This window comes from Egretta garzetta, unplaced genomic scaffold (assembly GCF_000687185.1).
Source record: "Egretta garzetta isolate BGI_Z169 unplaced genomic scaffold, ASM68718v1 scaffold448, whole genome shotgun sequence".
NCBI classification, from domain to species: Eukaryota; Metazoa; Chordata; class Aves; order Pelecaniformes; family Ardeidae; genus Egretta; species Egretta garzetta.
In genome coordinates this window covers 2,540,576-2,554,712 of record NW_009260497.1, presented here as the reverse complement: position 1 = coordinate 2,554,712, position 14,137 = coordinate 2,540,576, and the positions used below count along the sequence as shown (strand labels likewise).

At 45.8% G+C, this 14,137-nt stretch overlaps 1 protein-coding gene across 4 annotated transcripts in view; it reads left to right on the top strand.

Moving 5' to 3' along the window:
* Positions 1 to 14,137, top strand: part of FARP2 (FERM, ARH/RhoGEF and pleckstrin domain protein 2) — a 74,584-nt gene that overhangs the window by 16,626 nt on the left and 43,821 nt on the right. For 3 of the 4 annotated variants that reach the window (XM_035900043.1, XM_035900041.1, XM_035900042.1), the window contains exons 3-7: positions 1,812 to 1,916; positions 3,251 to 3,293; positions 9,419 to 9,497; positions 10,951 to 11,048; positions 13,286 to 13,400. In XM_035900043.1, coding sequence (XP_035755936.1) covers positions 1,812 to 1,916; positions 3,251 to 3,293; positions 9,419 to 9,497; positions 10,951 to 11,048; positions 13,286 to 13,400 — 440 coding nt within the window. Of the gene's footprint in view, positions 1 to 1,811; positions 1,917 to 3,250; positions 3,294 to 9,418; positions 9,498 to 10,950; positions 11,049 to 13,285; positions 13,401 to 14,137 lie in introns of those variants that run through there. The other variant, XM_035900044.1, reaches the window with a different exon arrangement.

Genomic DNA, 14,137 nt, shown 5'->3' with positions numbered 1-14,137 from the left:
ATTATCGCACTCTGCTCTTCTGTTTCCGTACCCTCCTCCGTGGTTATGGAGTTGGATTCTGTCGGCTCCATTTGCAACGCTGAGATTACCCAAGCCGGTTTTGACTTGCCGTAGCGCAGACCTGTCATATCTCTTCCCACTGACGTTTGGCTTTTTTGAAGCAGCACAGAGGTACTTTGCTAAATTTCACAGCTCTAAAACCATTGGCAGTTAATTTCTTTTCCCTGTAAGAAGCAATTACCCTTGCATTTTTATGCATCTTAGTAGTGTGAAACAACTTCCCCAGCTTTCACCATCTTTATACTTTCTTAAACCCTCTTTATTTTAGCCGAAAGCAGCCCATTCCTTCTGCTAGATAGTTTCATCTGCACATTTTATTATTCTAATGCTAGCACTAAGTTATTACAATACCTCATTCTTTCAAAAGTTATGCCATTCTGAGTTTAAAGAGTCAATACAGGACTGTGCACCAGCTTTGATGGGAAAGTCGTAGAGTCTTCCGGCACCTTGTCTTTTCCAAATAAACAAGACTTGGGTGCCGTGAACGCCCGAGGTGTGTTCTGCTGGATAACCCGGCCGAGCGGAGCGATGCCAGAGCCTGCTGCCAGGGTTGCAGGATTGCTTTCACCGTCCAAGGCAGAACACAGATGGCAGTGGCTGTGCCCCTCCTCCTGCAGCCTGCGCCAGCTGTCCCACTGGCTTTTGTGTGTTGCTGGAACAGGTACTGGGGACGTGAAAGCCCTTTGATTTCTTCTCTGTGCTATCCCCATGGATGTGGATGTCGACATGATGTGTGGGTTCATAAATGCTATTTTTCTTGTGGCGGCTACAGCCATATGGTAACAGCTGCTGAGCGCAAGCTCGTGTGCAGTTGGTTTGAGTGGGCCGTGAAACTTCCCCGTTTTCTCCCGTGTTAACCATAGCTACTTTCTGCCAACATTTGTGTTGTGGCTTTGCACGGAACTTGACTGTGGAAGGGGCGACTGAGAGGGTTTCTTGAGGGAGGGAGTCATTGCGGATGACTTTGCACGGATGGCATGGTGCAAGAGGAGGGCGTTTGGCTTCCCCCGATAGCCATCCTGTTTATTTCTTCATTAACAGAATCATTACTATCACCTTGGGTTTTCTTGAACAGTTAGGGGTTTTTCAGAGATGTTCCTTTGTTGAAGATGAGTTCTGGTTCTATCAGCAAAGGCCTCGCATGTGCTGTGATGAGCAGCCTCAGCTGTCGGCATGCTCCCTGGCCCCGGGAAGTCCTGCTTGCCCGGCGCTTGCCCTCCTGTGGGGCTGGATGGGGCTTCTTAGGTCGGAGGTAAATTCTGGTTGGGTGCAAAGCGCCCAGCACCAGCCTTCCTCGGCTGTCTTCGCCTCCACTTAGAACATCTGCATACGTTATCAAGTCTCGCTGGTGCAAAAGTTGCGCATGGCCGTGTGGTTCCTAGCATTGGGGCGAGCGAGGGGGTGTGCACGCGAGTCGGATTTTGGCTGCTGCTGGGGGAGAGCCGCACTGTCTGGCTACGCAAGCAAGCAGTGCTGGTTTACGGCAGGAGCTGCAGCTGGTCTGGTCCTGTGGCTGACCCTTGCTTTGAGCAGGAGGCTGGGCGCAGGTGACCTCCGTGGCCCCTTCCAGCTTGAGTCCTGTGAAAGTCATTTCTATGGAGCTGTGCCTGTGTATTGGCATGTTACAGTGACAAAGATAATGTGAAAAAGCTTTGAGATGCCATAATGCTTTTCTAATTTGCTGTAAGCTTCCTCATTTTCATCTCACTGTTTTGTGGTTTTTTTTTTTTTTTTTTTTTTAACTTCCTTAGTCAAAATGCTATGGCCAGACGTTACTGACAGAAGTTTACAAGCATCTGAATTTGACTGAGTCAGATTACTTTGGGATTGAGTTCCAGAACATCCAGTCGTACTGGGTACGTACAGTTCCCTGATGATTTCGGTGTCATAAAAAGGTTGGGTGACTGCAGTGTCAAAAGTTTTAAAGTCTGCTGGAGCCTCCTGTAGGGTTCTCTGAAACCCCCTTCACTCACAGGAATGACGACAACCAATAAAGCAGAGGGGAGGAACCAGATCCTGCTTTTTGGTAAATCCCAAAAAACCGTAGAAAGCAGTTAAATAGTTGCTCATGTTCCCACTTTTGGGGACATAAACAAAATCCTCCTTCCTTCTGGAAGGGAGATCATGAACTTGCAGTGTGGTCTACGGAGCGCTTGTAAAATCCTATCGCCCTGGGTAATTTTGGTAGTGTTCATATTTATCTTCAGTTAATTTGGCCTTCAGTTGATTTCCCCGAAGAGTCGTTATGAACCTCTTTAATAAATACAGACCTCAGCAGACCTGCAAGCTTTTAAAATCATTGCTCTAGACAGACGCCTCCAGTCGCTTATCCTGGACCTTGCAAAGAGGACAGGGAGGCTTCTGAACTAGAAAAGGTTCCCAAAACTGTGTCTCCATTATTTTTCTAGTTCTAGGACTCACACGCAGAAAATGGGCCTGAGAACGTAGGGAATGCTTGTAGCAGTAAATCCTGCTGCTCTCGAGCTGAGGACACGCAGTAAAGCTTGTTTAGTTTCAGTTTCTTCTGTGAAGCGTCCAAAGTGTTCCTGCATCTAATAAGGTTCTTAAAATCCTCCGCTCACTCTCAGACAGAGAAAGACCAAGCACGATTGCCCTGTTACCATTTTTTCTTTGGAGGGGTAAAAGAAAAAAAAGAAGCTGAGCATCCAGAATAGTTTGTGTTAGATTTATGGCTACTCCTTCTCCTAGGGCAGCAGCAGTCTTCCTTCATGCTTGTCAAAAGAGAAAAAATAGTGGGAAATGAATATTCTGTAAAAATGCTGAGGTAGGTGGGTAAGAGAGATGGGCAGAGCGGGGAAGGGGAAAAAGTTGGACCTTGTCATGTTCCCCAGACCTTCTGTAATTCTGCAGCCTGGCTCCCATCTACGGTTGTGCGTTTTGGCGCAGTTTCGGCCACCTTGGCAGCGGTGGTGTGCTTTTGCTGACGTGGCCCTTCGTCTGTCCAGACGAGCTTTAAGCACGGAACGATGCTTTTTCTATTGATGCGTGACACACATCAGTTCAAATAGATACATACGCTTTTTTCAAGCAAAGGAATTGCTGCGTTACTGCAGTGAGGAAGAAACGCAAACTGATAAACTGCTGCTTTATTTGAATTGACTTCTGATGTTTTCATATTGCAGTCAAATACAAATGTTGGTTTGTAATTTTTTTTCCCCTTTAATTTCAGATTTGGCTGGAACCTATGAAACCTATTATTAAACAAGTACGGAGTAAGTAGTTTTTAAAAAAGGAAGTTTTCCTTGATTTGCATCTGCTTTATGTGGGTTGCTTTCACAATTGCTACTTGATTTACTGGTTGTGCTCCCCTGAAAATTGTCCTTGGTAGGGGCGATGGTGATTCCTGTTCAAGCCTGCAGACCTGACGTTTGTAATATGTAGTATGTGGTGGGTGGAATGGGAACGCACTGCAGGTAGGACGCTTGCTCTGTGATAAATATCTAGGTAGGCTGGGTCAGCTGGTGGGGCGTTGAGGCGAAGCGTGGCATTCCCTGTTTCTGAGGTTTTGTAAGTCTTAGGATGGAAAGAAAAAGGAATATTCTGGCTCATTGCCCCCGTTGCACAGGGGGAGGTAGTGTCAGCACTCATGGGATCCTGTCCGAGAGCCGATCACCTTTAGGAAGGGCTGCAAAAAGCTGCCCTTCGAGCTTGCTGACATGCAGGGAATTTCAGCAGGGTGGGCGTTCCCATCGTGTTCTCAAAAGCTCCCTCCAGCGTACTGGGGAGCGGAGGTGGGGATCTCCCAGCTGGGGGGTGGCTGTAGCTCCAGAGTCCGCTGTGGTTGTGAAATTTGTGTCTGCTCTTTGGCCAGGAGGATATTGCAATAGCGATGCTATCTTTGCTTCATGCACCTCATAAAAAGTAATGGGAGGTGTGCTTCAAGGGCTAAAAATAATTGAAGAGCACCGTATGCTGGTTCTTCTGACGGTGAGAGATTAGATCAAACTTTTTTTTCCCCTTAGAGCGGGGTTAAGCTGTTGGCTTGTTTTCTGATTCTGATTGTAAAGGTTTGTGGAAGAACAGGATCAGGAGGGTGTGGTGGATTCCTACTCCTTTCAAAATCTTAATTGAGAAATGTTGAAAATTAGTACTGGGAATCAGTTTTTAGTTACTCTTCTGCCTAAAAATGATTGCCAGAAAATAAGAAATCACCAATTCTAGCTGGACTTTTTAACTTTAAGGGCATGGTTTTGACTTTCACCAACATTGGTTACCAACACAAGAGCCAAACCAGCTATAAAAGGAGGCTTCCTTAGCAGGATATATACTTTCTATTCCCCCATCCCCCCAAACAAATTGTTGGAGTGGCATCATTTTGTATACTCCATGCAGTTAGGCTTGTTTTGTTTTTCCAGTGCTCCTAGCTGAAAGGAGTTATGCCTTGGTCAAGCGATTTGGTGGACCAGAGGTCTGCGATGCTGCTTGGTTACTCCTTCTGTGTCCTCTTCTGTACCATATAAACTGGGGACACTTGGCCTTAGTCCCCAGGCTGATGGCTGCATGTTCCCTGATGGGACCTGTAGTGTTCTAAAGTTGTCTAAAATCATGGGGATGTGCTAAGATTTGACCGAGCCCTAGCACAGGCTGCCCAGGGGGGCTGTGGAGTCTTCTTCTCTGGAGATACTCCTGGACGATGTCCTGTGCACCCTGCTCTGGGTGAGGCTGCTTGAGCAAGGGGGTTGGACTGGGTGATCTCTCGAGGTCCCTTCCAGCCCCAGCCATTCTGGGATTGATTCTGTGTGAAGATTTATGGCTGCTCCGCTGCTTGGTGGTCTACCACCCATGTTGTGTTGCTGGTGACACGGAAAGATTTCTTTTACATTTTTATTTAATCTTAATCTGTAGGAGACACCAGTCAGTTGTCTGGCACGTGTTCAAGTTCTGAAATAAATTTTAAGTTTGTGAAGTTTTTGATAGCTTGGGTGAGAGCTCTTTTTTTTTTTTTCCTTTTCGTGCTAGTTGAATCCCTTCCTGGCATTCTGCTGTTTTTGAAATAGAAATGAGATATGGCTGTAGAAAGCCTTGAAAATGTTAAAACATTGATTTTGCAGTTAACACATTAATTGCATGTGTAATAATTTAAGCTGTTCTTTCATTGAATCTGGTAGCTGACATAGGAGCATTTTCCGATGAACTCCTTTGACAGTATTGCTGAATACAAAGCCTTAGGGGGAGAATTAACTTAATTACTTGGTAATGTGGGCATTTCAGAAGTAAGGGACTGAGTGAGCTGACGCAAGGGAAGGATGTTCACATCTGACGATGCGGCTATGCGGGGCTCACCGCATCCACGGTGGCTTCAGTGCTCTGCTGTGGCTGCTGGGGCTTTCCCAAGGGAAAGTGAAATCCCAGAAGAATGAGATTTGGTGAGTTGGCTCATGCTGTTAAGAAATGCCTGAACATGGCACGGATGGAAGAGCTTTTCCTATATTCTCACTTAAAGAAGGTTTGCTGAGGTTCTTTTTTGCAGGGTTGGTTTTTTTGCTTGGTTTGGTTTTTTAGAATTTAATGATCTTGGCATTAACCTTGTAACTTCATAGAATCATAGAATGGTTTGGGTTGGAAGGGACCTTTAGAGGTCATCTCATCCAACCCCCCTGCAGGGAGCAGGGACACCTTTAACCAGACCAGGCTGCTCACAGCCCTGTCCAACCTGGCCTGGAATGTTCCCAGGGATGGGGCCTCCACTACCTCTCTGGGCAATCAGTGCCAGTGTTTCACCACCCTCACTGTAAAGAATTTCTTCCTTATATCCAGTCTAATCCTACCCTGGTTTAGTTTAAAACCATCACCCCTTGTCCTGTCACAATCAGCCCTGCTTAAAAAGATTGTCCCTGTCTTTCCTCTGGGCCTCCTTTAAGCACTGAATGGCCGCAATCAGTTCCCCCCGCAGCCTCCTCTTCTCCAGGCTGAACAACCCCAGCTCTCTCAGCCTGTCCTCATAGCAGAGGGGCTCCAGCCCTCGGATCAGTTTTGTAGCGCTCCTCTGGCCTCGCTCCAACATGTTCCATGTCCTTCTTGTGCTGATGGCTCCAGAGCTGGACGCAGAGCTCCAGGGAGGTCTTAGCAGAGCAGAGGGACAGAATCCCCTCCTTTGACTCTGGCCACGCTGCAGGGGATGCAGCCCAGGGTAGGGTTGGGCCTTCTGGGCTGCCAGAGCACATGGCCGGCTCATGTCCAGGTTTTCGTTCATTGGTACCCCCAAGTCCCTCTCGGCAGAGCTGCTCTCGATCCTTTTCAACCCCCAGCCTGTATGGATACCGGGGGTTACCCTGACCCAGGGGCAGGACCTTGCACTTGGCCTTGTTGAACCTCATGAGGTTCATGTGTCCCCACCTCTCCAGCTTGTCCGGGTCTCTTCGGATGCCATCCTGTCCTGCTGGCGTGTCCGCTGCAACCACTCAACTTTTAGTCCAGCAGTAGGGGAATGTTAGATGTTATCATGGACAATACAGTTCAAACCCGTTAGTTTAAGTTAATGGCAATTGCTGTTTAGGTGTAGGCACAGAGTTCTGAACCTTTACATGCTCTCTAGAAACAAAAGATCAAGATGATTAACATTTACTTCACATTAGTCTTGGCTAATGGCATAGTGTGAGATCTACAGAACTTTGTGTTGGATGATAAGGATTTTGGTTTTGATTCGTTTCAGATGAATGCAGGCAGTTTTACTCCCATACTGCTCCAGAAGGCAAGGAGTTTAGATCCAAATTTTTGACTTCCTAACGGGTGCACAATGTTGGCATTTAGGTCGCTTCTCTGAGGTGTTGCCAGTTTTAGATAGTGTTGTCTTCACCATACCCGCATGGGTAATTTTTCCTGACTTCTTTTTTTTTGTTGTTCTTGGTTTTGCTCAGATTTGGCTTCTTACTACAAAATTCTGCATCTGTGTGTGCTTCTGGAGCACAACTCCTCCGTTTTTTGGTTTTTTTAATCTCGTCTTTCCTCTGTGACTAAGGCCCATTCTAATTAAGAAAAGAAACGCTGGGCCAGTCTTAACCAAGATGCAGAATTTTGTTGCAAGAAGCCAAATCTTCATGTTTAAAAGCCGGGCAGACGAAGTGCTTAGGGCCAGGGTTTAGTGGTGGGATGGCAGGGTTAGGGTAACAGTTGGGCTTGGTCATCTCAAAGGGCTTTTCCAACCCAAACGATTCTGTGATTCCAAGTTTCACTTTCCACCTACTTTTAATTTTCAATATTTGTTATCATTTAAGGTAAGAGATGCTCGGAACGCTGCCAGAATCGCTCCCACAGCAATACTTTCCAGTTGATTGGTGTGAGTAGTGTGCAGGTCTGTCCTTAACCTCGCAAAGGCCTTCCAAAGGTTCCTGAGTATTTTCAGAAATCTGATGTAAAGTTTTATTTTCCTTGATGCATCTCAAGAACTATAAAATCCTGAGTATGGTTTTACTCTCTGCCAAATGTGAGCTTTGTGTATTGTTGTAGGGTGTCATTTCCAGCCTCCTTTCATTTCTAGATATTACACTGTAATTAGGATGAGGATTTTAGTTTTTTTTTTTAGTTCACCAAAGCTTTGGTAATTCTGGGATTGGAGGCTGGGAGCTGTTCGTCTATGATAGCCTTAGAGTTCGTTCTCCCAGCTACTTGGCAGAAAGCAAAGTTTACAGAATCACAGAATGGCAAGGGTTGGAAGGGAGATCATCTAGTCCAACCCTTGTTATTCCCCTGTTAGCAAACGAGAGGGTCAGTGAGTGGAGGAACATTTGGCATGTGGGAATCGGGTATTCTGGAGAGAAGACATCAGCATTACTTCGGGGTTGATGGTGTTAAACTGGACTTGGTCAAGCTTTTAAGAGATATTGGTACTTAAAATAAATTAAAGCAGGCTCGCTTGTGCTTACCCACATGCTCAAATTTATTTATTTATTTTTTAAATGTGGCTAAGCTTGCTTTGCACCAGCAGTGGCATGCAGAGCCCTGGGGTGGTGGGGCTGGGAGGCACCTCTGGAGGTCATATGTAAGCAGGGCTGGCTTTGACGTTCAGTCAGGTCATGAAATACAGAATCACAGAATCATTTGGGTTGGAAAAGCCCTTGAAGATCACCAAGCCCAACCGTTCCCCTAACCCTGCCATCCTACCACTAAACCCTGGCCCTAAGCACCTCCTCTGCCCGGCTTTTAAATCCCCCCAGGGATGGGGACTTGACCCTTTCCCTGGGAAGCCCTTTCCAGTGCTTGAGTATGGATACGTGGATATCCTGCCAATAGTGCCTGGAGGAGAAGAGTCTTGCAAGAAGAGGGGTTCCAGTTTTTCCCTTCCCAGGTCTTCCTCTGCCTTTTAGAGGGGGTCCATCTTTTGGTGGTTTGCCCTGCTTTTCTGCAGCTCCGCATGCTCAAGGCCTGTCCTCGCTCCTTGTGGGACAGTGCACGCTGGGGACAGGTCTCGGTCTGTCACAGTTGAGTGAAGATGATATTGGTGGATGAGTGGTGCCGCTCTTGTCTGGGGAATGCCCGTAGATGCGAGATGGATTCTCAGTAGGCTCCTGTAAGCAAAGGTTGTCTCGCGCTCTGCCTGCCTGCAGAATACTCACCCTCTCTGCTTTGAGACAGGAAAAACAACAGCAGAATAGAGGTGCCCAGTCGTGGCACGGTACGTGATTGTGGTACCCTGTCGCATGCCTCCAAAAATACCGGTGGAACAGGGGCATTGAGTCGTGATGCCAAAACTGTTAACACGGTCCAGTCACAGTTGGGTTTTCTTGTTGTAAAGTGTTATATGAGTGTTTATGGACTGTTCAAAATGGTTACTTAGGATTCTGTTTAGATTTAAACATCAAATTAGCTTTCTCCCTGTTGTTGAGATTGACAAGAATGGTGTTAAAAATGAGAAGAAATGGGTATATGCGGGCATGCCGGGAGCAGGCTGCAAATGCACTTTTACCTCTGCGGGGAGCCAGCTGGGTCTGGCTGGACTCATGGTTCGAGCTCATGGACAGCTCTAGCAGCGGTGGCTGGTGTTGGGAGAGTCTTGGGATGCGTCCCCACCTGCCTCCCCTTCTGAAAACCTCTCACTGAGTCGCTGTGATGCCTTCGCATGCAGTCAAGTAGTTGCTTTGGGGTATTATAGGTTTTGCATTGCACAAACCTATTTTTACAGTGTTCAGACTGCAGGCTTGCCTTGGAAACAGCATGGATAGTTCCTCTGCAAACGCTCCCTGGCATTTCCATTGACGTGGACAGTCTGGAGTTAGTCAGCAAGCTGCAAGCTGGCCAGGCTTCGTGCAGGCTGTATTTCTGTGCATGTGGGAAAGCACGATAGGCACGTGCTTGTGAAGAGCAAAGAGTTTTCTGTGATGTGACCTAACTTTTCTTACAGGACCAAAGACTACAATGCTGCGTCTGGCTGTGAAGTTTTTCCCTCCAGACCCGGGCCAGTTGCAAGAGGAATACACTCGGTAAAGTGTTTTTTTTGAAGAGTTTGATTTGCATTACCTACTGAAACAAAGGGAAGGTTAAGAGTAGGAGGACGTTGCACCTGTTTTCCAAACAAAACTTCCACTGAAGATGAGGGAAATTTTTTTTTTCCCTAGCGTCACATTTAGCAGACAGGCGCTGGCGGATGGATGCTATCAGAAAAAATACTTTTCGGACCAGAGAAGGTGGAGGTGAAGGCTTGCCAAACACCGCGGTGTCGGCAGCGACAGGGCCTGAAGGGAACGTTCTCATTTATAAACTACCTGTAAAAGCAACCCGTACATATTTTAATAAATGATTTATCATTTAAACTTCTGAAGTCCACACTTCATTCTACAAACAGCAAACACACTTTACTGTTTTTGTGTATTTATGGAGTATTTATTTTGGAATTCTGGTCTGGGCTTAGAGCTCTAGGCATTTCTTGATGCTATTAATGAGATGTACACTTTATTGTGAGTGTGCTGAAGAAACCAAGATAGCTCAGCCAGACAGGCAGAAAACAGAGCAAGTCTTTAACACATACTTGCAGTACTTTAAAAAATCTTAAAAAACCCCCATGTAGACCTTTTATTATCTTTTTGCCTCAAGAATGTGATGCATAATGTTTTAAAACTAATTCTTTTTTTTTTTTAAAAAAGACTGTTCTCTTTCTGGGTGTAATGAGGTAACAAATATTGCTCAGTCTGTCAGTTCAAAGGTTTACAGTGATGAGTTGTTGCCTGTTAGCTGGAGTCCTTATTGCACCTTCTTTCAAGCAAAAAGGAAAGCACAGAAGACTTCACATTCATAGAAATACATTAAGATTGGTGTAGGTTGCTAAGTCAGCCCTTATCAGCATGCTTGCAAGGCTGCCGTGTTTTTATTCTGTCCTTGTAGGTTTTGCAGGCAGCTCAGTGCTGTTAAACAGGAATCTGTTCCTCTTCAGCAGCTGATTTGGGAAATACTTTAGTGAAATGAGTGTGGCAGTGGAAGAAAAGGCAATTTAATTTCTCGCTGTCTTTAGTCTCATGTCCTGGAGAATACAACCGCTGAGTAAATTAACTGAGTGCCAGCAGAAATGCTCGTTATTTTTCCTAACAAGATACTGGGATCAGCCATGTTCTAATAGATAAAATCACTCAAAGTGCTCATTAAGTTTCTTTCCAGCTCAAAATCACCACTGCTGTGTCACTTCTCAGATCAACTTATTAAAAGCATGGCTTTCCTTCTGCTCCCCTGTCCCTGACTGTTCACGTGTGCTGATATAGTGCCCTGGGCATGGGTGGTTTGGGTTGGTTTGGCTGTCCTTGCGAGCAAGGCTCCTCGTTATCTTGGGTTTGGGGAGAGGAGGACTTAGGAGATACTGGTTTTATAAAACACTGCTCAGTCATTTCACCGTTCCCACGTGCCAGGGTGGTGTTTGTAACTCCTGTACCCGTAACTCTCCCTCAGATACCTGTTTGCATTGCAAATCAAGAGGGATTTGGCAGAGGAGCGGCTGACCTGCAGTGACAATACGGCTGCTCTGCTGGTCTCTCACCTCCTGCAATGTGAGTATCTTGACTGCGGGGACGTGGGGTGACGCTGGCCTTGCTGACCCGGGTTAGATAGTGTGCAGGAGCTTTTTATAACTAAAAGCATTTTCTGCCTCGCGGTATTTCCTTCTGTGCCTTGCAGTGAGCCTGTTGATTGTGAGCACTGGGATTATCGTCAGGGCTGGCTGCGGTGAGGAACAGCTGGTGCTTACGCATGGGGTGACTTTGTCTTTGTGGAGACTGCACGAAACCGAACGCCTCGCGTGCTCTCTGAGTTCCCTGGCTCTGCAGACCGGGCTCTAGCACTCCTCATCTGCTCCTGTCTGCCTCCGTGCTTCCTCGCCTTCATTTCTCGCTTCCCCTGTGGCTGGAGGGAGATAAGAGCATAGAGACCGGGCTCAAATAAAGCTAGGAACATGCCAGACCAAGCTCAGCGGTAGGGTTGTCAGCAGCTCTCCTCTGTGCTGGGACTGCAAATGTAAGTGGGAAGCAGTTGATGTGGAGGCACTCCACGTTGCTGCTCACTCAGCCTGTAAGCGCCTGAAGACCTAAACCTGTGGCCTTTAAGGCAAGCAGGTTGAAAACCTTGAGTGGGTTCAAACACCAAATCAGTTCGAGCAGCAGCCACACACTGCATGTTCACACATCTGCAACCCAAGCTGCAGAAGTGGGGGTTTTGTGCCTCCTTGCTGGCTTGAAATGAGCTGTTAAATGAAAGCTCTCGCATGTGCACTGCTAGGTAGTTACTAGTTACAGAATTCTGCATCGTGAGATAATCATACAGTTATAGTGGTATTAGGTAGGGTGATCCTATTGGAAGAGCAGGTCTAGCTTGTGTGTGTGCCATCAGTGAGCAACACAATTAAAGTTTGCTCAGCGTTTTCCAGTGTCAGTCGTGTGCTCTGCAGCGCAGCGTGGTGCCGGCAAGCGCATCTCAGCGTCTGGCCTTGCTTAGCTTGTTCCTGCTCTGCTCGGAAGTTGGAAGTGCGGAAGTGATTACATTTAACATAAATTCTTTTACAAAAGTGCCCTTCAATTTTTTTTTTCCCCTTGTTGTTTCGTACGCTGGCTTGATGTCAAAGAGGATATTGCTGTGCTCTTTTCGGGAACCGCTGCCTTGGCTGCGGTGGGCCGTTTGCTCCGTGCACTCGCCTTTTCTTGGTCAGGAGTCAGTAGCAGATGCCATGGGGAAGCCCTCAGCATCAGAGCAAGCCTATGGTGATCCTTCCCATGCTGCATCCATCCAGTAATCTTTGCTTGTGGCCTTTCTCAGTCAAAGCTTGACTCTGCATCTCTTTGGGTTTTGGGGGTTTTTTTTGGGTTTTTTGGCTTTTGTTTGCCCTTGATGAACTTTGCTTCCACGCGTTTGTCTAACTTTTGAAATTGCTTATGTTTTTGGCACCCTTCCATGTAAACGAGCTTGCCAGCTAAGTTTTCGGGAGGTTTGCACAATACCTTATATTCTTTAGTCTTTTAAAAACACTTTTGCATTTTAATTTAATATAGTAACTTCCTATTTTATGATCAGAAAAAGTAAATAACTTTTAAAAAATGTATTTATTTGACTTGTAATTTTTATATATGTCTCCCATATGTTCTGCCTGCCTCGTGCTTTTATTTTCCAAGCCAAGGACTTCTGGTCTTTTCATGCCTTATTAGATGGAAGCTGTTCCACACTTCTGATTCATGTTTTTTTCTTCTGAAAATCTCTTCCTAAATCCACAGCATCGTTTCTGAAAGGCATGAATGTGTGAAGGGTAGACCACAACTCAACAAGCAGGCACTGTGGGGGTTTATAGCCGCATAACACTACTTTCTCTTTTTGCTGTGTATTTATTTTTGGACAGTTCTTGAAATCTAATTTGCCTTCTTCCCGAGTAAGCTTGTCCGTAACTATTTCACGTACATTTAGAAAAATGAAATTGAAATATTCTGGCTTGGTATGAGGTAAGGCAGAATTGTTTAGACCACCTCACGGGTCTTCCACAAGTCTCACATCTTTGACCGTAAAGCCGTCTGCATGTTCGAAACGATGTTCAAATACTGCTGTAATCCCCAGGAAGGCTGCTTGGGATAAATGTGTTTTGTAAAATGAAGCTGAATACAAAGCATAATACACGAATTTGAAGCACTTACAGGAAAATACGTTCTGGCTCTTGGGAATCTATGCGATTCCTTACCAAGCATTTTCTGTCATTGTCCCTTTTCCATTGTTTCTTCTTACTCTAACTTTGTTTTGTTTTCTGTAATAGCTGAAATAGGGGATTTCAATGAATCAGAGGATCGAGAATACCTTAAAACAAACCAGTATTTGCCAAACCAGGAAAGAATTGAAGGAAAGATTCTGGAGTTCCACCGGAAGCATGTGTAAGTGAGGATTAATGTATACCCCTAATGTACGCTCCTGGGGAGCAGACGGGCCCGCGTGGTGGAGGTCGAGCACACCACACCATGGGATGTTGTTAACGTGGTATGAGTTAAACACTGTTTCCACCTACCAACAGGAGTTGGATGTAGCAATGGTGACATAGTTAGGACAGAGTTGCTGGGCAGTGGTTCTTCTCATGCGATTTTTCAGTGTACGTTTAATAACATACCAAAGAAAGCTGTTGTGAGCTTGTAATAATGGATTTAGGCAAAATCATTCTTTGGAATTTCCAGTCTGCAAAGTTTAAGTTCAGCTTGACATCAAATGCATAGGTCCTGCTTTTGTCTAAATAATTAGAAATCAGTTGCATTGTACTCCTTAAGTATAAAGGAAATGGAGAAGGGTGGAGGGAGTGGGGGAGAAATAACTTCCATCAGAATTTATGCAATTCCTTGTCTTAGAGCTGGAGTATTTTTGAAATCAATAAATCTTATTAGGGACAAAGAAACTATTTGCCACAAATATAAAATTAATTCCAACAGACAGTCAGGAACTGCAGACACAAATGCTTTGTTATTTGAACCACCCACTGCTCCCACCCTGTGTGCTCAGTGTACAGTAAGGTCACAGAATCACAGAATCGTTTGGGTTGGAAAAGCCCTTTAAGCTCATCAAGCCCAACCGTTACCCTGACCCTGCCATCCCACCACTAAACCCTGGCCCTAAGCACCTTGGC